The sequence below is a fragment of the Montipora capricornis genome, chromosome 2 (assembly GCF_036669925.1).
Source record: "Montipora capricornis isolate CH-2021 chromosome 2, ASM3666992v2, whole genome shotgun sequence".
NCBI classification, from domain to species: domain Eukaryota; kingdom Metazoa; phylum Cnidaria; class Anthozoa; order Scleractinia; family Acroporidae; genus Montipora; species Montipora capricornis.
Genome location: NC_090884.1, coordinates 34,037,572 through 34,064,325, shown reverse-complemented (window position 1 = coordinate 34,064,325; position 26,754 = coordinate 34,037,572). Strand labels below are relative to the sequence as shown.

Below are 26,754 nucleotides of genomic sequence, written 5' to 3'. Positions count from 1 at the left end.
TGAAGCTTTTTTGTCGCGTAGCTGGAGTATGCGCGGGATATCTGTATGAATTCGAGAGGTGTGTTGCATAAATAGGGAAAGGAATTATGTTTTCTGTTAAAGTTTTTTGCATTATTTTAAGACACCAAAAAGGAATCTTTTGTATAATGGTTCTTTCTAACAAATCTATGTGATTGGCATGGAGGGTAAACCAATGGGAAGTGAAATGAGCTCCCATAACCGCTGAAGGTTTGAATTAGTTTGGTCATTGCTGAAGATTTTCGATGTTTTGTGGCTTGCGTAGGTGGTCAATGTCGTTCCCAGAAGCTCTCATTAGCAAGGTCAAGGGTAACGAAGGCCTCCGGGAATGAGCGGCGGAATTACTGTGCGCATAAGCGAGGCCGCGTGTGAAAATCCCATTCGATGCCGTTTTCCATTGCATGAAACTCGCCGGCCTTCATTTTCCTCCTTCCGCTCCGCCCCTTAGGGACGGTGCCTACTATTGTTATTGCGCATACGTTCTGCGCATCTCCAGATACTCGGATTTCCTATCGCCGATGCTTACTAATGCAAGGATATTTTTGCGCGGTTTAAAACTATTGGGATAAAGTAGGTTTTCGTAAGTACTCTTGGTATCCAAAAAGAAAATTGGGGGTAACCATGCATTCTTTAGAGATAATTGAGCTTCAATTTGAGAAAAAACGCCATACATTGCTTTGTATTTTAGCGCTTTTTACAAATATTGTTCATGAATTATCTTTGAAAAATGCGTGGTTACCCCCAATTTTCTTTTTGGATTTCACTAACACTTGTTAAGATCTACCTTTCCTGCCTAATCACAAATCGGGGCAAAAATACCTCTGAATTAGTAGGCACCGTCCTTAAAATGTTTTGGACACGAGCGCGCGTCCAAGTGCCTACAATTGTAAGCTCTAGCTGCTGGCTGGTCTTCAGTACACCCACCTCGCTAATCAAGTTCGAGGGCCTTACTGTAAGTTATAGTCTGCGTGTTTTCGCATTTTGGCCATAAATTGAACGGGAAAAAAATAGGTAACTTACAATATGAACCGAGGAAACAAGGTTAGTAAGATATCTATTATATCTTTAGACGTTTGAATCAAGCATTACAACACAGCTTTTAATGATTAGCGTGCCACAACCGCCAACTAAATCGGGCAGTCGCAGCTCGCGTTCAGTCTGAGAGATTAGCAAGTTTACTGATGTCAAAATGCTCCACAGGAAATGAAAGTTGAGGCTTCTTTACGTGTCGTAATCATTTGCGCCAGTCTTTTTCCTTTCAAAGCAATGGCGACAGCCAATTTCGTCCGTAGTTTAGCCTTTAAAAAAGGAACAATTACTGCATCTTGATGCACTTTTTTGTGAAGTTCCAATAAGAATGACCCAATTGCGTAAGTGTTGCATAGTCCGTTGCGTGTACTCCGTTACAACGGCTAAATTGTTTGTTTGTTTGTTTGTTTGTTTGTTGTTCCCAATTTTTGTTTACCAGAACTCAAATGAAACGACACCGGCTCTAGGAAATTTAGTGGTGAAGTCGCCATGCTTAGTGTTTCTACTTTTTTAGATTCATTGACCTCGATGTCATCATAGCTGTTCAAGATCAACCGTCTTCCAAGCAAGACATCAACAAGTCGTCGTTCAACGTAGTCACACCCACGCGAACTTACGAGTTGATGGCACACGATGAGGAAGAAAAGTTGAAGTATTATCGCCTTCTTTGATCACTTTGATTGATTGACTGATTGAGTTCTTTCTTGACTGATTGATTGATTGATTGATTGATCGATCGATCGATCGGTCGCTGACTGACCAATTTCTAAGCAGAACCTTTTTACCAACATAAATATTCAAAGTTGTGTTTTTGACTATTTCAGGTGGATAAATGCCTTGGATTATTTGCGACATTGGAGAAACCGATTGTCAACGTGCAACGATAAATATTAAGAGCATTCCGCTGTCACGGGGTCCGGTCGATTTCACGTATATATCTATTACAGTCATCACAACTGAGGAAAAACTTCAACTGTTTCCTCTCCAAGGGCGATTCGTGTGAAAAAACACTTTCTGGTTCCCTTAGCCCTCCTTGATTTAAAGAAAAAGTTGGTTTATGAAGCTAACATAAGTCAGTCGAAACAAATCTTATTTCGTGATTTGATAAGAACTGAATCCTCACTGAAAGTAGTTTGAAAAGACATTGCATATCGTAGATCTTTAAAGTTGTTTATTCCTTCCTTCCTTCCTTCCAAGTTTTTACGAAACAAAAACACTGTTGTATCATGGTTTGGAACAAGCTCGTTCCGTTTGAGTGTCAAAAACGTTCTTCATCCTCTACTTGGTTCCGGGAAGGGCAGAAAATCTAACTGACCTTGGCCAAGTAAAAGCACACTTAAAATCAATAATCACTGGCATCTTGGAAACCTCTCTTCCTCCGAAATATTCTCGGTTTATTTACCTGCTTTTAAGCAGTACACCACCGACTTTTTTTATTTTTGGTTGTTTATGTAAAACTGTCGAATTCAGCTTCATTTCGTGAAGGCCAGAGAAACTTTCTAAACCAGGGCCCGGTTGTTCAAAAGCCGATTAATGCCAATCCCAGATTAAAAATTAACCAAGGACTTTATTTCTCTACTCCCAAATGCTGTTCAACGCTGATATTCAGCAGAACTTCACATTAGAAGAAGTCAATCTTGAAAACAAAAATAAGCAAAAGAAACTTTCGCCAAAAAGTTGAAAACATGAAACAAAAGTTTACGCAAATCCTGGATTAAGTTAACCGGGCCCAGGTAAATAAATATTTGAGGAAATTAAACTCGAATTTCTTATACTAGCCAACATTTCAGAAATGTTCATCTGAACTGAACTTGATCAAATACGGCTGGAATGGCCTTGGATTAATACCATGCGATCATCCCACAAATATTCTCCTTTGCCTCCATTTTAATAGCTTTTGTTAGCTAATATGGTTTGAATGCATATTAAAACACTGCATTTTGAATGTATATGAGTCTATTACATTTCGGTCTTACTCTCCCACCCTCATAATGTAACTGTAAGCCGTACTCATCAATTTTCTGTTGGATGTTCATCGTCCGAATTTGAGTTCGTTTTTCTGTGGTTTGTTAACGATCAGTTAAAACCGTTTTTCCTTAGTTTTAGTGAATAGTGGTAGATACATCAAAATCACCGGTCAATCACTTTTTGTATAGATTAATTTAAAGTCGGTGGTGAAAAATATATATAGCACAGAGTGCTTACTAATACCATTTCATCCGGAAGAGAACTCGATAACTAGGGACCCAAGGATCTGATAGACTGATATGAAGACTATAAGTAGTTTTATTACGTTGGGGTGGCTTTAAAAAGAGACCGTGCAAAAATATCTGTCTCCTTTGTTAATGTATTTATTTAAACTGCGAGTAACGTGAACAAACGTTATAGATAAGCGTTATTCACACAGCAGTCACACCTCTGTAATTGTGACCATCAACTTTGGCCTGACAAGCAGTTAAACGTTCCGACATTCTTGGACAACATTTTTGTTTGCCGAAATTTTGGACTCGCGACTAGACTTTAAAAATTGTTGCGTTCAACAAATCTAAGGCGAAGTATTTGATGAAAAGCAAAAACTTTGCCCGACATTCGTCGAACGAAGAATGATGAATCGATGTCAGCTAAAATGACATTTGCGTTATTTCCGACAGCTACAAAGAAATGTTCATGTAACAACACTGCCTATCAGAATCATTCAACATAATTCAGCCGTATTCCGGGGTTTTGCTAAAAGCAGGCCCGCGGCCCACGGCCCGGCGGCCCACACAGTTTTGTTGTCCAGCGGTAAATCCACGCGCATGCTCAGATTTGCATCGGGTTTGGGCGCGCAAATGAAAGACGGTGAGTTTGAATTCGTTTACCATTTTAATAATCATTTCAATCCTTTTCGATCCTTTTCGATCCTTTCTTTCGTTGCATGTTGCTAAGTGAAAAATGTTGTCATTCTCTGTTGTTTTCGTCTGTTTACAACAACAAACAGAAACAAGGATTCAAATGATTAAAGTGGTAGACGAATTCAAACTCACCGTCGTCCATTTTGCACGCCCAAACCCGATGCAGATCTGTGCATGCGCGTGGATTTACAGTTGGACAGAAAAACTGTGGAAAATGAGGACTGGGCTACCGGGCCTCCGGGCCGTCACGGGCCGTGGGCCGAGGGCCGCTGGGCCTTCGGGCCGCTGGGCCGCGGGCCTGCTTTTAGCAAAACCCCGTATTCCGGTTATACTTTTGATTTCGTTGGTATTATTCGCAATGGAATTTACAGTATAGGGACACAGTCTCGCCACCAAGAGAATCATAAAACCATACATGGTACATGTAATCCACAATGCTACGGTGGCAGTGCAGTTAGGATCACAGAAGTCAGCTTCACAATCATGCGCAGAATCAGCAGTCCGTCATCTCGCACAGAGGCGATCTTGTCACCAGGCCCTCGGATCTTAGGTGGAGATCTCTGTAGGGCCGAATAATTTATTTACGCAAAGTTTAGACAACATTTATAAAGTCATTCTCTAAGGCATGTTTAAACCATGACTACCGATTATCTAAACGTTGTTTTTCAAAAACATTGCGTCGCGTAAAACGTCCAATAAACAAAACTTCGAGGGCTGAAAGATATATCTCTCTTCCTCTTTTTGTTCCCTTAAAAGACGTTGAAAGGTAAACTTTTGAGAAAAAAAGCAGATGATAAGTTCACAATTAACGTCCGGGTCCCAAAAGATAGTTAAACCTTTCAGGAGCGTCCTTGCAGAGACATTTTTTTATTCCCCAACCTTTCCCTGCTTTAAAATCTCGAGATCTCAGCGGCCGTGAACTCAATGGCTAATCACACATACGTTGAAAGAAAGCACACTGAGGTGTCCTTTTTCTGACATTCCACTGACCACAACGTCATGACCTTGAAGCGATTAACTCTGGTTCAGAGCTGGGGTTTTTTAAGTTTAAAAATCTCCTTATTTGGATGTAACGTAGCTCGTGCATTCTTACTTTTGTCCATATTTGGGCATAAAATTGGTGTCCTAAGTTTCAAGGAAAAGAGTTGCAAGTTACACGCTTCAAGGTCATGTGCTGGGAAAGAAAAGGGCGAACACAAGTTGACACGTCACGTAAAAAAAGGTCAATTTAATACATCCAAGTGGACCTTAGGAAATTGAATGCAAAATGCCCACATGACTCGAACCAATCAAAATTATGCCAAAAGCCACAACATTTTAAGGAGTGGCATCTTTAGCTTCAAAATGAATATCAGTAGAAACGTTGCAATGTTATTGCAGATCCAACTATCCTATGGGAGGACAAAACCCTTTCAAGTGGTATCCGACCACTGATCTGATGATGTAATTTTCTTGATTTTCCTCTTCACTTGGGCAGTCTTCGTGAGAAATTTAATCAAAATAATTGTGAGCCAACTGCCCTTCTATTTGGCTAGATTTTTCCAGCAACTTAAATGCGGGGATCGTAAATGTGCTAAATATTTTTAACACAAGGCTTGTCTGTGATACCTTGTTCACAAAATAGTAAAGTACAACTTGCAAGGTGCTTAAAGGTAAGGCCTCTTCCGTGCCATGGCGGTTGTTCAATGCTCGGAGGTCCACAACTGTGTTGTTCAAAACTTGTGCGTGTTTATCATTTATCCCATTAGTAAGTGAAGTTACGAGTGGATCAAGTGGTTGTTTCACGTGTGCTCACCTGACAATTTGTAATCTTAAATAATTCAGAGAGCACATGCATCCGTTTAATCTAAAAAAAAATCCATCACGGGGAATTAAAGGCCTATGATCAGGAAACAAGATATCTTCGATTTGACTTGTGAGATGAAATGAAAGTCCTCAGCTTGACCAAGTAGTTATTATAAAATGCAGTCGAAATCCTGATGACATATGTCCCTCATTTCTTTTCTCTTCTTGCAAAGAGCTCTACCGCACCATCCTTAAATCTCAAGGAGTGAAAAGATCTAGTCGACTGGTCTTCAGCGAATTCGCGAGACCCTGTTGAATGTTGTCTCCTGCTATAAGATTCCATTGGTAAGATACTGGAAGCCGTCGTAAAGTTTAGTTGTCAACGAGTGCATGCTGGTTTCCACAAGTTCATCGATAAAAGTTCCAAGCTGCTCCTCTGTCAAACTCATGTTAAATCGTTCTCTCATTGCGCGGACTGTGGAGGCACCGCGGTTGAAACAAGGTAGCTGTGAACCTTCGTCAAATTATAAAAAAAGAAAACAGCAAATAGGCTTTCAGGTCCAGGAAATTTATTTAAACAATGAAGCCAGTGCTCGCGAGAACAAGCAGCATTTGTGGTAGTTCCTACAAGTATTGTAACCCTGACTACTAAACTATACCTCATCATTGCTTCCCAGTGAATTGAAACCTGAGGAGTGGAGGAACTTCAAAAAAAAGTGCACATTTGGTGCGCATGACCAAACCACAAAAATTGCGTCAGTATGCAAACTCACCCACACAATATTATTGGGACATGAACTGGCTGTCCTGTCAAACAGTAATTTTCTGAAACCGCGAAGGACGTTTGACAAGAATACCAAAAGCATTCCCTGGAACAATGCAACAAGTATTCGCTGAAACAGCGCCAGCGATGCTAAAAGCGTTCCCAGAGTCCTTTGGCGATCAAACTGTAAAGTTGCACTGGTACAACAAATAGTGCTACCTGTTTGCATGATTTCGACCAACTGCAGACATTTGTCCATATTTTTGCGCGCGGCAAGGAAACCTTGAAGCATCAGGATTTTAAAGTAATTATACATATCACTATCGACTCCTCCCATCACCTGCAAGAAAAACAGATCGCAGATTAAAATAAGTTCACTGGAGTACATCAAATAACATACAGGTTCCTAAATGTACTCAAACACAAGACACGCTATAGGTTGAGTGCATAGGCTTAGCGTTAGCGATATTTTCTAGCGTAAAGGTGGATTTTCACTGTCACGTAAATTTTACGTTGGTTATGCACGTGTATTTGAGTTGCTTTACCCGACTAAATAAAATACAACAGATTGTATGAACGGTTTGCATTTAGCGTAAAAGTTGAGAGTGTTTCACGTTAACGCAAGCCCTTCATACAATCTCTTAACGTGCGTAACTTAAGTAAAAGTCATTCCGCGATTTTTTCTGATTACTGGTGGAGTACTTGACACAATCAAGAAGAACTAAGGAGGTATGAATGACCTCAGCAAACTCGAGTGTGAGTTTGAATGGCGAACTCTCGAAGCCAAGGTTACGAGGAGAACAAGACAGGATAAATCCAAAATCAATGTGGATAATATGGCCCTCTCTGTCCAAAAGGATGTTGCCATTATGCCTGAAAAATAAAACAAAAACTGTTTACTCCATGTACGTGTTTTGATAGGCACTGTGTTGATTAAGAAAAAAAAAAACACATGTCCGAAAGTGCACCCATTTAGATACACACCCAAGTGGCATTATTTTTAGGTTTCGGTAAATGCATTTTTTTTATCCTTACTTGAGACACGAGTGATGTTGGGGACACCTTGTGACGCTTACATGCATCTAATTAGTGGCATTTCTGAAAATATCATGTTGTGTTTCCTTCCAAAAATATGATCACAGCGACAGCTGCCATCGACAAAATTTACACAAATCACAGCTATTACTGGGATTGGCTCAGAAAACAATGGACCAAAACAACCAACCAATCAACGATAAGATCCTACCCCTAAAAACAATAGGGTTGCGTCCTAAAGGGATCCAACGATCCGTTGTAAAGGTGCTATCTCCACAAATCCTCCAATCCCAAAGTGTGATGAATACCCCTGACTCGGCCCTCCGGTAACTTACTCCAGTTAAAAAACTTCTTCAATTCAGGACAAAGATTTAATGATTTCCGCAGGAAGAATCTTCAACACTTTACTTTTGGCTAAGTATATACGATGAGGGGCAAGAATTTGAAGAAAAAAATTGCCAAAGTAATGTCATGCAGTTCTATTATTTTTGTCATCCTCTGACATCAGATGACAGAGAATTAATAGCCTCAGTGCATTTGAACTGTCTAAAGTAAGCAGACTGCATCGCTATTTTTTTGGTTTCTGGCAAGTATAAGAAGCATTTCAGCAATCTACAGAGGTGACAGGACCCTAGCCATCCAATCACGAGATTACCTGTCCTTGACTTGCATGAAGTAGCACACCAAGCAATACGCTGCGCAACTCTGCACAAAATTGCGTTGCGCGTTAAGAAATTCTTCAGTGTTCACGTCTCCGTGTTCCTAGTTACCAAAGTAATAAAGTTACAAATCAAAGGAAATTAGAAAGGCAGAGAAAGACAGAGAAACAGTGCGTGCCGAAATATGAGTCCTGAAGGAGGATTAAGATCTACTTGGTGTTTGAGAAGATAACTGTCAAGTAATTGATTGTTTTCGTAAAGAGCTTTAAAGTAAGGTCTCAGAGTCCCCCAATGTCGTTCTGATTTGTCTTCTTTTGACACCAAAGTACACCGTTACCGAATTGTATTCAGAAGAAAATAATTGCGCTGCATTTTCAAACATATCTTTTCTTTAATCTGTAAACAGCAGAGCAAACGCACAGGGCATGAAACGGTGCCATCTTCGTTTCACGTGTTTTCTTGGTGAAAATAACGAAACTGGCACACTTCACAGCAGTGAAGCAATTTAATGGTTAAGTATTTTGGAACACGAAACATTTAACTGCCATTATTTGGCGCCAACAATGTTGTAAGTAGGAACATTAAAAATAGGAATTTGACATTCTGGTTTCAAGAAATTTCGCCCAGATTTTACAACGTGAATAGAGGATGAAATCAACACACCGTCATTTCCGACAACACAAACTTATGTTTTGGCGCAATATTTTCGTTGACGTTGTCCGTTCTCGAGAAATACCCTGCAAGTAATTCTCCAAGGATATGGATGTGACACCATTAACGTATAGTACAGAACTGTATACCTTGATAAAGTATTTTATAAGTGACAGCTGACTGTTCTTTTTAATTTGATGAAGCGACACAGCATTAACCACGGGTTCAATGAGTCCACTATCGTTTGAAGTCACTACAACAGCATACCTGACATCAAAAGCAAGTACGGAGGGAAACATTAGAATGATCGAGTGGCAACATTGGAATTTGGTACCAAGTGGCCAAATATGAAAAATTGAGCATGATGTAACAAATTATGTAGCACGAGGAGGATGTTGACCGAGACACAGTTAAGCGCTGGGGTATGTAATATCCTGAGAGATAACAACTCATTTAAATATCAGGCCCGGGTTGCTCGAAGAATGGTTAGCGCGAACCAGCGTTAAATACCATGGAAACTTCTGGGTTTCGATACCGCGTCACCAACGGTTAGCGCTAACCAGACTTCGGGCAACCGGCCCCAGAACTGTAAGAAACGCGTGTTTTATTGAGTAGGGAAAATGCATACGACCATGACAGATGGGCAATTTTGCCCTCATAATTGCACTGGAACAAGCATGAATTGAGAGACTAATTCGAGGGGGTCTTTTCAGATGTAAAGCGTAAGTTTTCTCCGCGTGTGCATCGATCGCATGCTCGTTTCAGCCCCAACCGTGAAAACACAATACAGCTTACGATCAAACTGAAATACCAATTCAGAATTCCCGTGAACACTGCATCTGACTTGTACAGTAAGTTAACGGCTTTAAAAACATAAACCTTACACGATTGGGGTTTCATTTGGATTCTATCGGGTTGTTAACAATAGTCGGTGCTCTATATGTGAGCTTGCATGAATTATCAGCCTGTACACGGCTATATAAACATGACCTGAAAACTAAGTTTTTATTGGCTGTGACCCTAAGGAACTATTACGACTTTCACTAGATTAGGCACCATAACCTCTGTCTACAACTTCTACAATAATTGATTTGCCACAACGAAATTTTAATACACAAAAAGAAAAGAACGAGGGGCAGAAGGGTTATATTTGTGACAAGGAGGGGTAAAAGAAACTACTAAGCTTCAGTGTAACATAGGCCTCCGTGGAACTAAACTTGCCATTGATTATTACACCTTGCAAAGTTGCGGCGATAATATACTTACGGTCTCAGACGAAGAGGAACCCGTTCTTGCTTCCAAATTGCCTTTAAAATGAAGGGAAAAACCCTTTACTCATGACGCAATTTTTTTTTTCAATTCAAGCACTTGATTGAGATCGAAATAAAATGTTCCAAGTCGCAGTCAGACAGGGCGCAAATGCGTTATTGAACATTCATTGTAGAACTGAGGGGAAAGCGATACGAAATAGGAGGTTGTCTGCGCCTGGTGTAGTCAATTCCATGTTCAGAGCTTATACCCAGCAGATACGTTGATAAACCTTGCTTGAAGACTTAACAAAAATTATAGCAAGAAAGTCGCAGATCACCTATTCACACTTGTTGAATAGATGGAGTCTAGATAGAAGCAAATGGGATTCTGATCTCCCCGTTACTATGTCGAGTTCAGAATAATTTCGAGTTCCGTGAATCATCGTGTTGATGCTGAGGATACCCCTTTAAACATTGACTCTCAGCAACTCGGTTTCAGAGATGTATCACACTTTCCACACACCTGGAATTGGAGCAGAAGTTGGTAGGCTAGCAGCTCTTGACGGAGATCATCTCCACATTTCACAATCATCGGTAAAAGTCGTAATCATTGTGGTCAAAGAAACAACTGAAATCATTCATGAATTATTCGACTTCCTGCGGCTCTCCAACTTGAAAGAGTGTACATTCATGAGTTTATTGCAACGAAATCATTTGAAATATTCCGTTCGGTAAATGATGCTTATGCCAATTCTACAAGACTTTGAAAGTAAAATTTCTTTTCTAATCCTTAGAAAGGGCTAAAAAAATTTTGAACGAATAATTTATCCGACACCAGTTGTTGAGATAAATGGCTATCATCAGAGAATTAGTTTTGATTAGCGCTTATCGGCTGGCTGGATAATTCTAGGTCCAAGGGCTAGAACCCTCGATCTTTTGAATAACCTCCCACGCAGACGTTCTTGGGGCCCCGTCACGCGTTCCTCCCCCATTAACTTCTGCTGAAACGAAAAACCACTTCCGTTCGTGCAGTAAAGACCAATAACAGGCCGTTTTCCAGTTTCGGGTAAACTCGTGTTTTGTATGGCATTCTTTCGCAGCATATGATTGGCTATACACAACACAATTAGTCAATTGGTTTCTTTAAATAGTGGACAGCCGTTGAACGGAAGTGGTTTTTCGTTTCAACAGACGTTAGTGGGGGAGAAACGTGTGACGAAGCCCCAAGAACATCTGCGTGGGAGGCTATCTTTTAAACTACGTACTAAAATACCAATTCAAATAGCTCGTATTCAAACATCGCTTCAAAAAATTGCGATACTTCGCACTTTCCCCTTACATCTCAGCGCTTATCAGTCTTTTTTTTCCGTGTTGCTACAGGATGGATAACCAAAATAGGTAGTAGCCTATTTCTTTGGTTTTTTTCTTCTTTCTTAGTATAATATTTACAAAAGAGGATATTCCAGTTGGACACGTGACCGTATGGTGAAGCTTCCTTTATCCTGGCCTCTTTGTCTTCCCATGGTTCTTTCAGAACAGCAGCTGTAACAGAACGAACAATGACTAAAATTACGCTGAGAATAAATGAGTCACCATAAAGCATAATTACGTTCGCAATCTAACAAGAACAATGACAAGAAACGATTATGAGCTCTGCCGTACTAACCAAGTCATCACGCAATTTACATGACAAAAGCAGTGAGGACTTCATCAATACGAGGTCACCGGCAGCCTCGCAGCCATTCATAGGCTAGGTCGCTGAGCAAACAACTTTAAAATGGCCTACTCTACTACATTATTATGCAAAAATTGTGGAGCCATTTTCTGTTGTTTTGTACATCAACATGGCCGTTACAACCAAGAATAAGCGTCTACGAAATATGCAACTAGAAACAGCGTTCCTCTTCCTCTTTACCCTCTAAATATTTGAAAGCACGAAGAGTAATGTTTACATGTTGTAGTTGTATGTAATGTTCATTTATTGTTTTAAAAAAATGTCTAAATTGTTCTGTGTGTAGTCTGGCTTGCCGGGATTAGCTCTTTGCTATTTGCAAGCCGGCCTAGTAATAACTTAAAGCGTTTACTGTCCATAAGTAAAACTTGAAAACTTGAAAACTTGAAACTCTTCCTCTGTAAAATAGTCAGAAGAGTTCTCACCTGAAGGATCTTCAGGGTCTCTTTTAAATAAAGCTTGAGGTGCACTGAGGGACTCTGAGAGCCTTCTCCTTATGTCCCCTGCTGCGACAAATGGGCCCTGTGCATTTAAAGATATTAGGCAATATCAAAAATACATGTACCATAATACTCTTTGTTTGTCTCTACAAAATTTTCATAGGAATAGGCCACGTTCGAAATATCAATATTCACACATGGTCAAATTTGAATAGTCTTGTTTAGAAATCTCCCTTGAAACTTGTGAGACAAAGAAAACAGAACTTGACCACAAAGCCTTGCAGCCTTCCCTGAATATTGATATATTGAACGTGGCCTATTGTTTCCAGTTTCCCAAGAGAAAATAAAAACAATGCTTATGCAAAATTTTGGGTAGGGTCGTACCTCTTGCTGAACACTTTATTTCATTGGCTGTGTAGTGCCGTACTTCCTATTGTTTTCTGTGCTAAATCCATCGTTATCAATGTTAATTAGATAGGCTCTTATGACACGGCAGAAACTGCACGTACATGTAACCGTGTTCGAAAACAGTCTTCAGGGATAAAATTAAGTTTAAAATCCGTAATCTCGAGCCCTCAAAGGTCACTCTCAGAGAATTGGTGCGCTACGATTGGCCAACATTTGAAGACTCCGTTTCACTGCTCGATTAAAAAGGCTAGAGGTTTCAGAAATATAAATACGGTAAACGCGGACTCGTTGTTTTTCCAGTTCATTTTACGTCCCTCGTGCAGTAAACCCGGGCAGTAGCATACAGTGCGGCCCTCGAACTAGGTTAGTATGAAGTATATATGTAACCGTTTGTAACAAGTAGTACTTCAAATTTCTAGCCTATGCAGAGAAGACTCAGACCTACTCGAGGTTGTTATTGTCGGCACTGATCGAAAGAATCGAGACCTCCAGGGCCCTGGGCGTCGTTTCTCAAAGATCCCGAAACTTTTCGGGCGCATTTCGGGTAATATAAAACGTTTTGTATCTTCAAAAGGAAAACGTTTCAAGTCCCGCGACTTTGCAATTGTCTTGTATTCTCTGGTGTTGAAAATATCTTCAAAGATCAATTCTTCATGAAATGAACAGATCTTGGTTTTCCGGATTGCTTTCCGGGCCCGAAAAGCTTCCGGGACTTTTGAGAAACACATCCCTGGTCCAAAACGAGTTTTCAACCTATCTGCCTATCTCATTGACGAAAGCATGTTTATATGACGCGATTTAAAAAAAAAATGAGATTTACAATGAGCAGCAAAGAACTGTCATCTGCCTACGGCGTCCGTAATAAAGAATCCCCACTCCGTCCCTTCGATGGCCTAATGGAGAGACTTGAAGTCATTCCCCATCCGCCTTATGGAAAGATACATCGTTCTATTGTGGGGTATTGTTTACAATCTATGGACACACATCTTTTCAGTCTCTCTTTTGCTCTAAAATGGTTGGACTTTCAAAATGGCTGAAGCTGCGGGTAGCAAATACTCTAACCAACGCCCGCGGTATTTGCGAGCCGCAGTTTCAGCCATTTTGAGGTAAGTACTTCATACATGGGTATATAGGGGTTTATAAGGGTATGTAAGGGTAGACATTGGTATATAGGGTTAATTATTTAAATGTATTATAATATACGCGTGGGAATACATTATAATTTAAATACACTATAATAGGGGATACATGAAGTACCTAGGCATTTTGAAGTGCTCGTTTCAACGATTTTAAGGAGAAAGAGAGACTGTTGGCAGTCTGATGTCTTTAATACATTAATCCACTAAGTTCAAGGGATTATAGCCGATCGTTGTAGCAAAGTAAAAACCGCTTACATCAACTACATCTTGCTTGGGTTTGTCATCGATAACCGTTGACCAACATTCATCTTCAGAGTCGACAGAGGGCGAAATCTTGCAAGATAAATCAAAAATGGGAATGTTAATCACCAGGCACCCGTTGTTCAAACGATGGATAGCGCTATCCGCCGGATAAATCACTATCCATAGGATCGCGCTACTGGTTTCGCTATGACTTACCCACTGGATAGTGATTTATCCGGCAGATAGCGCTATCCATGTTTTGAACAACTGGGACCAGTGGTCGGTTAAGGTTTGCAAATCACAAAAAAACCATCAATGGGATAGTTCAATCAAATACAAAGAATTCTGTAAATTTATCCAGACAACATTACGCAATTCTGATGAAGAAACGCAGAGAGTTCCATGACTCGCACGTTTACTCTCACATGGGCCTGGCATGCTACCAACTGTGTAAATGTGGTACTGTATAGTGTATACGTATTGTTCATTGTCTGTTGCTTTACACGAGACCCTTACCCTCGACTATGCAGTCAGTCAGTGTTTACACCCGATCAATGACTACGAGATAGGCTGCTTTGGATTGGACTGTGAATCAATGTGAAATGATAGGTCTTCTGAGGTCCTTTACAGAGTCAAACGTAGAACAGCGCGCAGTGCTGCTCATAAGATCTCGGTTTCTTGTGACAAATAATGTAACTTGCCAAACTTTACTGGGATTATCACTCTCCTACCAGAAAAAGCCAACAACTTCCTCCTAAGGCCTCGACAACAACCGGCATGAAATCAAGTAATGTCAATCGAAATTTAACATGATCAAGCACTTTTTGGTCCAAGGATCTACTGATGTTCCGTCAAAAAATGTGACCCGAACAAATCGATGTTTAAGTTTCAGTTACCGAAAACACTGAGTTCAAGAAATCGTTACTTCATAGTTCCTGATTTTATTTGATAACAACATCAATCATTGATGTGAATTAACTTGATTTCACTTGTAATATTCCCAATACCAGAGCACCTGTGCTCTGCTACTATGTAAGCTCCAACAGGGATTAGTATCATCCGCGCATTTCCCATTTTTCTCCTTCTAATATTGAAAACAGAGGGACAATTAAACACTCACAGATAATTCAATCCCTTCTGCCCGACAATAGGTTGGTAAATGCTCTTCAGACCTAAAAAGAAAAACAACATTGTTTATTATTTAGATACTATATATTGTGGATACTCTTAAATAAACGTTATGTTTAACAGTGTGCTTTTCAATTGAGTAGCTGTATGTATTTGCTTTCAGTATGGTTGGCCGGTTTACCGTATATGATTTTGTGGGTCTGTTTTGATTGACCAAAATAGTTGTCGTATACGAGGTCGACCTTTACCTGATTTAAAACTTCTCACCTGCTTTGCCTTATCGTCTCACCTTGTTTGTCGTAAGGCAGGTTGGAATTGCTTGGATGGAAAAGACTCACTGTCGTTTCCTGATGTACACAACACTTCAACATAGATCATGTATGGAGCCTGCAATACAAAGGAAAAGCGACAGGATGGTTTTGGCTTGAATCTACATTGTAATACGCGACCCCACAAACAACTACAAGGCTTTCAGTTAAGAACGGTCTTCCATCCCGGTATCCTGATAAGTCAGGTTGCAGTGTTTTGACGAAAGGGACCATTAAAAGCATCTTAATAATCACTTGAAATTGCAAGTTTGCGTTTTCGAACTCTTTTTTGTGATTTTTATGATTGGCGTATCTTGTTACATGTATATGTCTCGTTCTTCAGACGATGCCAATACAACCGGGTATTCTGCAGTTACTCCATTATGTATGGCTAACAGTACCCAGACTATGAAAAAATATACATATGTAATTCTTTGTTGTCAGCTGAAGTTTTCCATAGATTGAGATATGACCATTTCACCTTGCAGATTTGCCGAGAACGGGAAAGCAAGATGACATGCTTTAAAATGTGCACATCCAGGGCCAATATTTTGCTCACTTAACACAACAATTTACATGTATTTGCTTCTTATTGACGTGGTCATGATAAATCGCAAAGACGCTAGTACTCCTAGTATTACCCAAAGAGATAACTATGCAAACGGATCAGTTTCCTGTTCCAAAAATTACTTGAATGATGTTGTGTTCAAGGTAACTTTAACTTCAATTGATCACATTTGTATTAACCCTAAAGTAATGGCTTCTCTTAAGTTACAGCCGTTTAGCCTTTCTCACTCATTAAACTTGATAAATCAACGGTGGCACGACAGAATGTGCTATGCTTTTGCTGTGTTGATTTGTTTGACTACAGTGTAAGCCAACGACTGAAATGATTGTGCCTGCCACAGTGTTTACAAGGTACACTGTACAGTGCAGGTTTCTAACACTGCTGACTGGTATGATCTACAAGTGCAGTTCCTCAGCTCTAAAAGGTGTAAAATCAACTGACCTTGTCTTTGGAGTTCAGCACCACGGCAGCAGTGTGGGGTATTCTAACAACAAAATGGTCTCCAATTCCAGAATGCACTGGTAAGCTTACTTTAGCAGGCAGGTTCAGATTCAACAACGACAATTCAGCAAACAGTCTAGAAGCTAGAGCAGAAAGGAGGGAATCATTCACCTGGCCCAAGAATACAACGATGACAATGATGACTAAATGGTTTACAACATTGTTTGCAAAAATGTGCAACTACATGTGGTGTATGCGAAAAGCACTCTTTTACAACTCGTGATGGTGATGGTAAAAGTGATTTCTTTTGTTGTCTCATTGGCTTTAGGGCCATCCTCCCTCACATTAAAAAAATTATGTCCTTAATTACTTCTACCAACGATAGAGCAATAATCATTAATTGTTGCCAATTGTGGTACAATGATATACTCACTCTTAAGATCCTTGGTTGGGAGGGATGTGAGTCTCTTGCCCACAGCAATTAATGCGCTGATAAATTCTCTCTGTGCCACAAGCCTTGGAGTCTAGCAAAAGAAATTTGATTGAACTCCTTAATAAACAACATCAATGATTGCAATCATGAATTTTGAGAAAATGAAAAAAAAAATGGTGAAATTCTCTTGAGCAGTGCTATCGTCTGGGGAACACTTAGGCAAGAATTTGCAGACACAGAAGGGTATAAACAAAATAAAAACTGAGACAGTCTGCTTCTTTTTCTCTTCTGCACTTGTGTGTCCCTTTTTGGTGGGAGAATTTTGGGTGAAATGGGTACAAAACGGGCTACTGTTGTCTGAACATCAATCTCAAAACAATCAAATCTTCATCTGGCAACAAACATGCATGAATGTTACCGGTAAAATCCGTTCTCAGGTGAAATACGTCTTTACCTATGTTAAATTGGTGATCCTCATTTTACCTACAGTAAGTAGCATATGCACTCAGATGAATTAAAGAACCGTTTTTGGAAGCCTAAATTAAGCCTAGAGAAAAATTAGGGTCAGCTTAGGATTTGTTTTGGTTATCATACATAGATACCATACAAAAGTAAATAATAAAAAGAACTGTGTTGGGTTGAGCATGTTTGTTGTTGTTAGTTCACTGGTGAAGACACAGGACTACCGATCTGGAGGGTGCGAGTTCGAGTACCGGTAAGTGATTAGTACAGTCTTCTGTTTCCTTACTAAGTATGTTGTGATGTTGAGCCTAAAGAGATAAGTGTATGATTACAGCAACCGCCGGATAAGATGATACAAAACAGTAAGAAGGTATGTTGAGATGCGTAAGGCAATGAGAGTTTGAGGGAAGGTATAGTGTTTTCAATCCTTTTGGGGGGTGGGGGAGTGCATATTCAACCCAGGTAAAAACGGATTCAACCTGAGAACGGATTTTACCGACAACATGTACACTGTATGTGTATGAAACCCTGAATGTGGTTGCTTGGGTACAAGCTATTAAAGTTGGAGAAAAGGACTGGGAAGGGAGGAACAGGAGACAGGACCAAGAGGTCTGCATGGAACACGAGTCAAGAGGTCACAAAAGGGATTTTAGACAAAGCTGGGAAAGTAAAAGAAAGCTTGGAATGCACTGTATCAGCTAGTTTATTATTATTATTATTATTATTATTGTTGTTGTTGTTGTTACTATTATTATTATTATTATTATTATTATTATTATTATTATTATTATTATTATTATTATTATTAGAGCAGTTTTCAAATGAGTGTCGTAAACCCAAAACCAAAGTAATTACTTTGGCCAATCAAAAAGGACAGAGACAATCCGGTAAACCAATCAAAACTTGAAGTAATTACACGTAGCCGACACAAAGCGCGGGAAAATGTGCACACGCGAGCCATGATTGGTTTTGGTTTTGGTTTCACTTCTGATTGGTTGAAAAAGTGGCGCGAGAACTTTGAACCAATCACTGAGTGAAGTAATTATAAACCAAAGCAATTCGCTAATTTCTTTCGACACTCAATTGAAAACCACTCTATTATTATTATTATTATTATTATTATTATTATTATTATTATTATTATTATTTAAGTATTAGACATGTCATATTCAATGAGGAATGAAAAGGCACCAGTGACTATAACAAATCCTTGAAATAGGCCCTTGAGCACAAGTTAATTGTTTCAACCACGTTGGCTTACATTTGGTAAAAAGCTATGTCCGACACACAGCTTTTATTGGGACTTCAACAACAACAACTTTTCTCTCTTTTCAATGTTTTCATAGAAGTGCTTACCTGGCAGCCACAGTCAGGAGTTCTAACCAATTCACTGAGCGCAGGACTGGAGGCATTTGGAGACACCATTGGGGAGTGTTTGGAACAGCGACTATCAAATGCATGGCCATACCTCAGGTCCCCATTTCCTGGGGACTCACACTCATTAGACTGTAAAAAAAAAAAGACTCTTTGGTAAAACCCCTTGATACAACTTAAAATAGCATAACAAGCATGGTTCTTATCAACATCAATCATTATCATCTAACATGAAAAAAGATACAATGTAATCACCTGTGTTTCTAGCTCGCCATTATTTATAAATACTATGTACAAACAGGCATGACTCAGGCAGTTGTTTTTCTCTACTGGTACTTCAGCCAGTGCTTTATTGCTTTCAATTACTAGTTTCACTGCTGGAAATTCATGTACATTAATTAAGGTATATCAATAATAATAATATTCATTTACATGACTCACTTGCATCAGGCGGCTCGAGGCTGCAGTAATGGCAGCAGTGGCATCCGATTTTGACCTCTGGTGAGTCTTCTTCGTGGGTGTGGTCAATGTCCCACCCGATGTTCCTGGTGTGACAGGTGAGGGCAAGGCATGAGACCCAGCAACTGTTGACGGACTTAAAGGGGATCTGTCAATAATACAAAAGTCAAATAAAATGGTAGGTATACATGTAGCTGAGTCAAAACATTACCTCAGTTGCAAACCCCAACCTTTTGGTTTGCTTTATACATTTCGTTTCGTTGGATAGGAACATCCAGACAGTACATTAAACTTGACTCATATTCATATTCTTCTCAGTCAGCAACGAAACCATGATCGCAAACTGGGAGTCAAATTCAGGAACAACCTTAATTTAATCGGATAAGTCGCATAAAGGTATTTCAAAGGTGGAAAAAATCTCCTCGAACGACAATATATCCAGCTGATTGGAAACTATGCGTGTGGGCAGCTGATTTTTGAGCCTCTCGCACGACTAATCAACAGTGTGAAAACATTCTACATGTGCGGTGACTGTCATACAAACACTTCATGAGGAAGAAGGTATTCTCATTGCTCCCTTGATAAACATTTCTTTGAATGCGATTTTTGGTAGCAAAAGGTTTTTGCCTGATATTTATTCTGATTGCTATCATGCGACAAGTCTTTGTGCAAACGTACTAAAAAATCATCATATCATTGCGACATTTGTTTACATATGATACGTATGTAGACTGTAGACTCCACTTTTTATTTTGTACTGTACACGTTATAAAAGGAGATTCGACCGTGCATTGAGATGTTGCCACAAAAAAGTTCTTGCAGTCCAGATTTCTTCACGGAAAGAAGTTCTTGCTGTATCAACTTCAACATGTAACTGCAAAGAAGTTGTTGCGGCTGGTAGGATTGTGGCGCAAGGAGAAGCAAGAAGCTGCAAAAAGCTGCTGGCTTGCAGACGCAAAAAGTTCTTGCCCGTGCATTATTTTTGGGCTGTACTGTACGCCACTAGAAACAAAGTGTCAAATGTATTCTCTCGAAATTTAGCTGGAAGAACAGCTAGAGTAAGGGCTACCATTAGCCTCTTGTTTGTTAACTTAACAACATACTTTGGTCGACATTCCTCTAAAACTAGTTGGAGAAGTCTTGTCCCTCTGGCATACTCCTTGGAAGGAAGCCATCCATCAGCACAGTATGCTTCCAACAACCAGGATGCCTGCAAGCCAAGGATGTTGCAAAAGTATTCATTAAATATACAAAATAATGCTGCTTACTGTTTAAAATGAAAAACTATGCAACAATGTCACTGCTGTACTTTATCCTATGAAATTTACAAGGCCAACAATTTTCCCTCCCTAAGCCCTATTAATATATTTGGCAATAATTTATAAAAGGGCCAGACACGGATTGTCATAAGTAATTTTGTCAGTTTTGTAATCAAAACTTCAAACAGCTTGGAGATGCAAAGACAAACATGTGGACAACTAAATAGTGCAAATGGCTGAATACAACCTACACAAAAGCCAAGGAAATGGTTCATAAAATATGATTGAACACTTTTGACTACTGGCACCTATGTACATGACTTTTACTTAACCTAAAGTGAGTTTTGCCTTTACTGTTCAGCTTTCCCAGGGTGAGACGAAATTCCAAGCATCAGTTTGCCCTTCGAGCAGGCTGTAATTTCATCTTACTCGCCCAAGTCTCTGAGGAGCTAGCCCCAAATATTTTAGTTTGAATTCAATGCCAATGTGCATGGCATGCTGCTTGTGCTCAAAAAATGTTCAACTTTTGAAGATCGTCATTGGAAAAATAATAACCAACAACTAAATAATATTTTATTCAAACAACGTTAATGCAGGCTTCCCAGGCACTACTGTAGCTACTGAAACTGTACATATGTTCATGTAACACACAGTTACTAGATGATTTAATGAAAAAAAACAATGAAGCGCTATGCGGTGGAATTTGCCTTTAAAAAGGTACATGCACTTCTTGAACAAGTGAACAAAATTTATGTACCAATCCTCTTACCCTACCATTACGGATTAGGCAAGCACTACCCCAGAAACAAAACAACATTGTTTCTTGTTTGTATGTTGATTCTCTTGTCAAGATGATCCATCCCAAAACATACAAGTACACTGTACGTGTTTGCAACAAAATGAAGGCAATAGGATGAAAAAGCAGCTACATTGTACAGTAGTACATGTGCAAAATTCTCTCTGTTTTTGTCAATAATTATTGCCCTTGCTTTTTGGGCTTGTGATCATCACGACAAAATCTCAGATGTGTTTCTTACAAAAATCTTGGAATTTGAAACTGTCAGTGAACATTTCTTTTCTTGACACACAAATAAACTGAATGAGTCCTAAATGTATGTCTAAAACTAAAACCTTGAACAAGAAGAGTCAAACCTTCCTGAATTCCTATTTATCACTAATTTTTGGCCAGAACGCAAAACAGGGCCACCTTTAATTTACCTCCTCTGTAGTCCACCTACGTGTAACACAATGTTGTTCTGGAATAATCACAAGTAACCCAGCAATGTTTGGAGTTGGTGAAGACATAATGGGGAGATTCACTTCATGAAAAAGTTTTTGAAGAGCCCGCGATCCTAATCTCAATGATGATTGGTATTGCGCATGTGTGGCAAGTATGTGGCAAAGTGCAAACTTGATTTCAGTGCATTTCTTTGGACTTCCACCAAGAATGAATTGAATGCATAAGACCAATTTGATCCCAAGAGTGTAGAAAGCGCTGATCATAAATCAAATGCAAAAAATTAATGGCAGCTTCTACACGATTCGAAAATTTCTTTGTGCTACAAAAGTCTCACTAACCTAATATCACAGGCCAATAATTACACAGGCCAACAAGGCCAGAAAGTCTAACTAACATTTTATATCAAGGAATAATTTACTGGCCACCATTTTGTGCATTTGGTTCATACATCAACAAGTAAAGAATTACCTGTAACGCAAAGGAAAAGGTCTTGCGGCACCTTTCCACCAAGTATCTATGCACAGCTTCTGACACTTCGTCCACATGGATGTACATATTACTGAAAATTGAAGGAAAATCTTGGTGATAGCAGCTCTAGCAAAAAGCTCTTACAGTACTGCCAGACTGCGTACTCAACAGTAAAGTGAGGTCTCAATGCTTTTGACCTAAGAGAAGACTATCTTGTTTATTCAATGTTCAATCATGTGACAGGTCAATACCTCCTTTGTTTACAATAATTAGTAATTTTTATAAAATAATATTTAGCCTAGTACGAACACTCTCATTGCTCAATAGCTGTGTTTAGACACGGCTCTGATATCACACAAATTTTGATTGGTTATGTATTGTCAGACGTACGTTTTGATTAGCTGGTAGGAAATATGAGCCTGTATCAAGAAAATCTGTTCAATCAAGAAGTATTTTATAAAAGCAATAGAGGACTTTTTTTCTGTGTTTCCATAGCCTCATCTAAACACAAGGGGGAGTTGGAAGAATTTGAGACAGTTATAGACCGAATGCATAAATGGCAGCCAAAAAAATATTCTTTTGTTTATGCGCTACTTAGCCTCACTAGCCTCATTTGCATGGACAAAAGACAAAAGAAATGTTGCTTGAGAGCGAGGCTAGTGAGTCTCATTAGCACATAAACAAAAGAATACATTTTTGGCCATCATTTATGCATTTGGTCAATGCAAACCCCTGACTGCATCTCGGGTTTGCATAACTGTCTCGAATTCTCCCAACTCCCTCTCATTGTTTAGATGAAACTATAGAAACATGGAAAACGTCCACTATTGCTCAAGTACATAATGTAGATCATAAATAAAGTTATAATTACATGTATATAACTCATACCCATTTCGTTTGTATAAAAATTCCAACACAATTCAAATGTCACCCTTCTAACTACCCCTCATACAGCCCTATCTTACCAACAATATTATTATTACTATTAAGTTAAGGACATCAAATTTATTAATGGGTAAACCATTTGTGGCTCACCATGGTAACATGTAATTAGCCTTTAATTTCTCCCAGTACCCTTGATCTGTCACTTATATGCACCAGTTGAACGAATTTGGAGTAAGCAGAGCATAGCCTCTCAACAGCCATGACAGTTTCATGACAGTTTCATGACAACGATACATTAAAATCACCAACTATATTACATGCTTCTCCGAACAAATTTGATGTTATCTATTATTGCATGACCTGTACACTACAAAAAGATCTACATGGGTAAAACAGGGAGAAAACTAGCGGACTTTTCCACAAAAGTTTTCGAGTTGTAGAGAGAAATGACAGTGACGCTTCAAAAGCAATACATGTTAGCATGTGATTGCAATCTTGGCTAAAGTAACAATAATGGTATTTGTAAATTGCATTAAATGTTGACATCAGAGAAAGACTTCAAACTGAAGTTAAACTTGTAACAAAGGGAAACTATTAGGACCACGTATAAGAGTCAGCTGACGGGGGGATGCTTTGAAGTTTAAGTAAAACTGGTTCAATGTACCATAAATAATGCACATGTTAAAATTATCAGCCAAAACACATACACATGTACAGTAAAATTAACAACTCACATTAATTGTGGTAAGTAAAAGTTGACTTCTTCATCTTCAAAACTCTGCACAACAAAATAAGGTAATTAAGTTCCTTTTGTCCTGACAATACATTTCAGACGTCAAAAAATCATATTTTACATGTACTTACACAAAGCCCTCAAAGTACATGTACAAGATTTCTCTGTTAATAGACAACAGAATTCCACAGACATTTTTGCACGACTTGAAATGACAGGGTGACGGCGCAAATTAATGACAAGCAATATTATTAATTGGGGATTTATAGGTAAGTTCACATTAGGTTATAAGAATGAACTGTAAGCTTAGCAATAATGGGTCTGTTAATTCCAAACAGCCCAATAATCCCTCTCCTCACAGACAACCAAATGGCACTTACACTGTATGCCTGTGTCCTCACTGGAAGAGTGCAGCAGGTGAGCAATGGCAGTTCACAACAAAAATTTATTGAATAAAATATTAACTATGTCAAATTTGCTTCAAAATTCTGATGCTCCTGACCAACTTTCTCAATGCAAGTGACTGATTGAATATCCAACAATATGTAAAATCATACATAAAATTGTTGGCTTAACAATAATGGCTCCATCAAATCCAAGCCCCATCATTCCCCATCCCCCGGCATTTGTCGATTTATCGGTAATGATGTAAGTAATAGCGCACCTACCAACTGGGACCAGCCTTCTTAAAACTGACCCTGTCATCTGATTTACTTCATGTTTTTACATTAAGGGCAATTAGAATAATAATAATAATAATAATAATAATAATAATAAGCACGTATTACTCAAACTCCAATAAAAAGAAAGCATTGTTTGTCCTCATACTCCAACCACTTCATGACCTGGTGAAGCAATGATGAAAAAAATGCCTGTTGAATGCCCGAGGGTGGGGATGTTAGGGCTTGGAATTGGCAAAGCCATGATAGTCATGAGTCAACTTGACATACTCATAAGTAGTGTTACACAGAAAAGTAGGTGAACCATTAAAAACACTTCTTTCCAAAATGATGGTTATTCCAAAGAGGGCATAGTTTCATTCGTTTTTATTTAATTTTTTTTCATTTTATAAGAACTTTATCAAATAATGAAAACCATGACAATGACAACCCATTAAATAATTATCCCTTTCCCTCCCAAGAGTGACACTTACAGATTTTACTCTGTCTAACGCCAGACGATTTTACTCGTCATTGGGGAACCCCACAGGGGTGAAAAGGTTAATGACAGCTAGATTCACTCAAAAACTATGTCCCCATTAACCCTTTCCCTCCCAAGAGTGACACTTATAGATTTTACTCTAACGCCAGACGATTTTAGCCGTCAATGAGGAACCCCACGGGGGTGAAAGGGTTAATTACACCGGTTATATCGACCATAGCCCCCTTAATAATTAATCCTTGATAATAATATGTGACACTAAATACTTACAAATAGCTTGTTTCCAAGATAGGTGAGCACCCCAGGTTCTTTGGAATTAAACAGATATGCAACTGCTATTGACATATCAAAAAGCTTTGACTCAAAGAGTCGCAGAAGCCAAGAACTCTTCGGAGGTGGTAAGCTACCATCTGCACTTGCAATAGTTTCATTGAGATCGAGTCTTAGATTTTTACGTAGCTGCCTTCTTCTGCGTTGCATTTCAATGTCCATCATTTCAGAATCTGATTCAAGATGAGAGGAATCCCCATTTAAAAGGGGTTCTGCATTTGGGTTATTATTCTCTAGCATATGAACATCTTTATTTAACTGCATCTCAAAGGAATGATCAACACTCTGGCACGATGTAAATGTATTGGACTTTGGAAATAACAGAGAAAGCTGTGATGCAAAACATGCTCGACCGTCTGTCATTACCTGACAATTTTCTTCCTTGCCAACATGTAATTCGACAACAATACCAAAGTCGTTTGAGGTCACTAGTGCGTTCCGCCAACATTCATAGCAGCCACTGATACAAAATTATTGATACGCATTAATGAACAGCACTTGAAATACTCCAAAGGCTTAGTTGTTTTTTTCACTGGGTGTTGCTCGACAAGGTGATAACTTTTCCTTGGGTCCTCTGCTGTATCAAAATCACCTCCCTTCTTTTCCACAACGTATGTACAGTGTAGTTTGGTTTTATTTTCCCGACCAAATCTTCTTACGTGATTCAAATAATTTAAACTGCACCACCAAGCTCTCCTTCTTTTCACGGCCCATGAACTGGTAAGTTGCCGATCGATAAAGTCGAGCCTGTCGAAGTGTAAAAACTAAACGACGTAGATAATTTCTTTGTGTGATAAGTACCACGAAGGAATCGGAAGTGATATTATCCTGGCCGGCCAATGCAGTTTGAAGTTCACCAGCAAAGGGAGGTTCTATTTTTCTAGAATATTTCAGAATGAGGCGGCGTTACACACACACACACGTAACGACATTTGGCACTTGTAAAGTTGCTAATCCAGAAAAATACCCCAACGGTTCAATGAAGCGCGTTGTCCTCGACTCAGATGACACATATCGGTTCGACACCTTCTTATCACGTCCTGCCTCAGAAGATCGATCCTGGCACAGATGAATCCCTAACGAAAACTGTTTTAGATATCGTGTTTTGTTGTGTTGATATTGCGGCCACGATGGGGTACACCGTCCAATTTTCTACCAGCACCAAAACATCCGATATATACACTGTACCGTGTTAGTTTGCAGGGAAGAATCAAACATCTGCTGCATTTACCCACAATGCTACTTCGGCTATTTGGACGAGACACAGCCTCGTACCCAGGCTCTTTCAAAGTTCTTCAACCCCATTTCATTTATTCGAGATACCACAAAAATAATTTTTAAAATACAAGAAAAACGAAAGCACTACTGTTGAAGTTTAACTCCTTTAAATTTCTTGTCATAGAAACATCGTTAAACATAAATAAACTTAGAAGCCTATTCAATTCTCATTAGTATAGCC

At 39.2% G+C, this 26,754-nt stretch overlaps 2 protein-coding genes across 3 annotated transcripts in view; one reads left to right on the top strand and one right to left on the bottom strand.

Moving 5' to 3' along the window:
* Positions 1–2,995, top strand: part of LOC138019192 (myosin heavy chain, clone 203-like) — a 26,501-nt gene extending 23,506 nt beyond the window's left edge. For both annotated transcript variants that reach the window (XM_068865902.1, XM_068865892.1), the window contains 2 exons: positions 1,562–1,699; positions 1,872–2,995. In XM_068865902.1, the coding sequence (XP_068722003.1) occupies positions 1,562–1,699; positions 1,872–1,941 (208 nt within the window). In that variant the 3' untranslated portion in view covers positions 1,942–2,995. The remainder of the gene's footprint in view (positions 1–1,561; positions 1,700–1,871) is intronic.
* A 2,159-nt stretch (positions 2,996–5,154) lies between these two features.
* Positions 5,155–26,539, bottom strand: LOC138019182 (phosphatidylinositol 4-kinase beta-like). Its single transcript, XM_068865883.1, has 20 exons — positions 25,236–26,539; positions 23,806–23,849; positions 22,187–22,277; positions 20,323–20,429; positions 19,202–19,367; positions 18,743–18,892; positions 16,925–17,015; positions 16,492–16,634; positions 15,464–15,561; positions 15,167–15,218; positions 14,059–14,136; positions 12,242–12,338; positions 11,546–11,626; positions 10,608–10,687; positions 10,101–10,141; positions 8,984–9,101; positions 8,180–8,286; positions 7,230–7,362; positions 6,709–6,829; positions 5,155–6,240 (listed from the first exon to the last, which is right to left on the bottom strand). Exons 1-20 carry the CDS (start codon positions 25,656–25,658, stop codon positions 6,056–6,058), a joined length of 2,406 nt encoding a protein of 801 aa, XP_068721984.1. The 5' UTR covers positions 25,659–26,539; the 3' UTR covers positions 5,155–6,055.
* Positions 26,540–26,754: the final 215 nt, after the last annotated feature.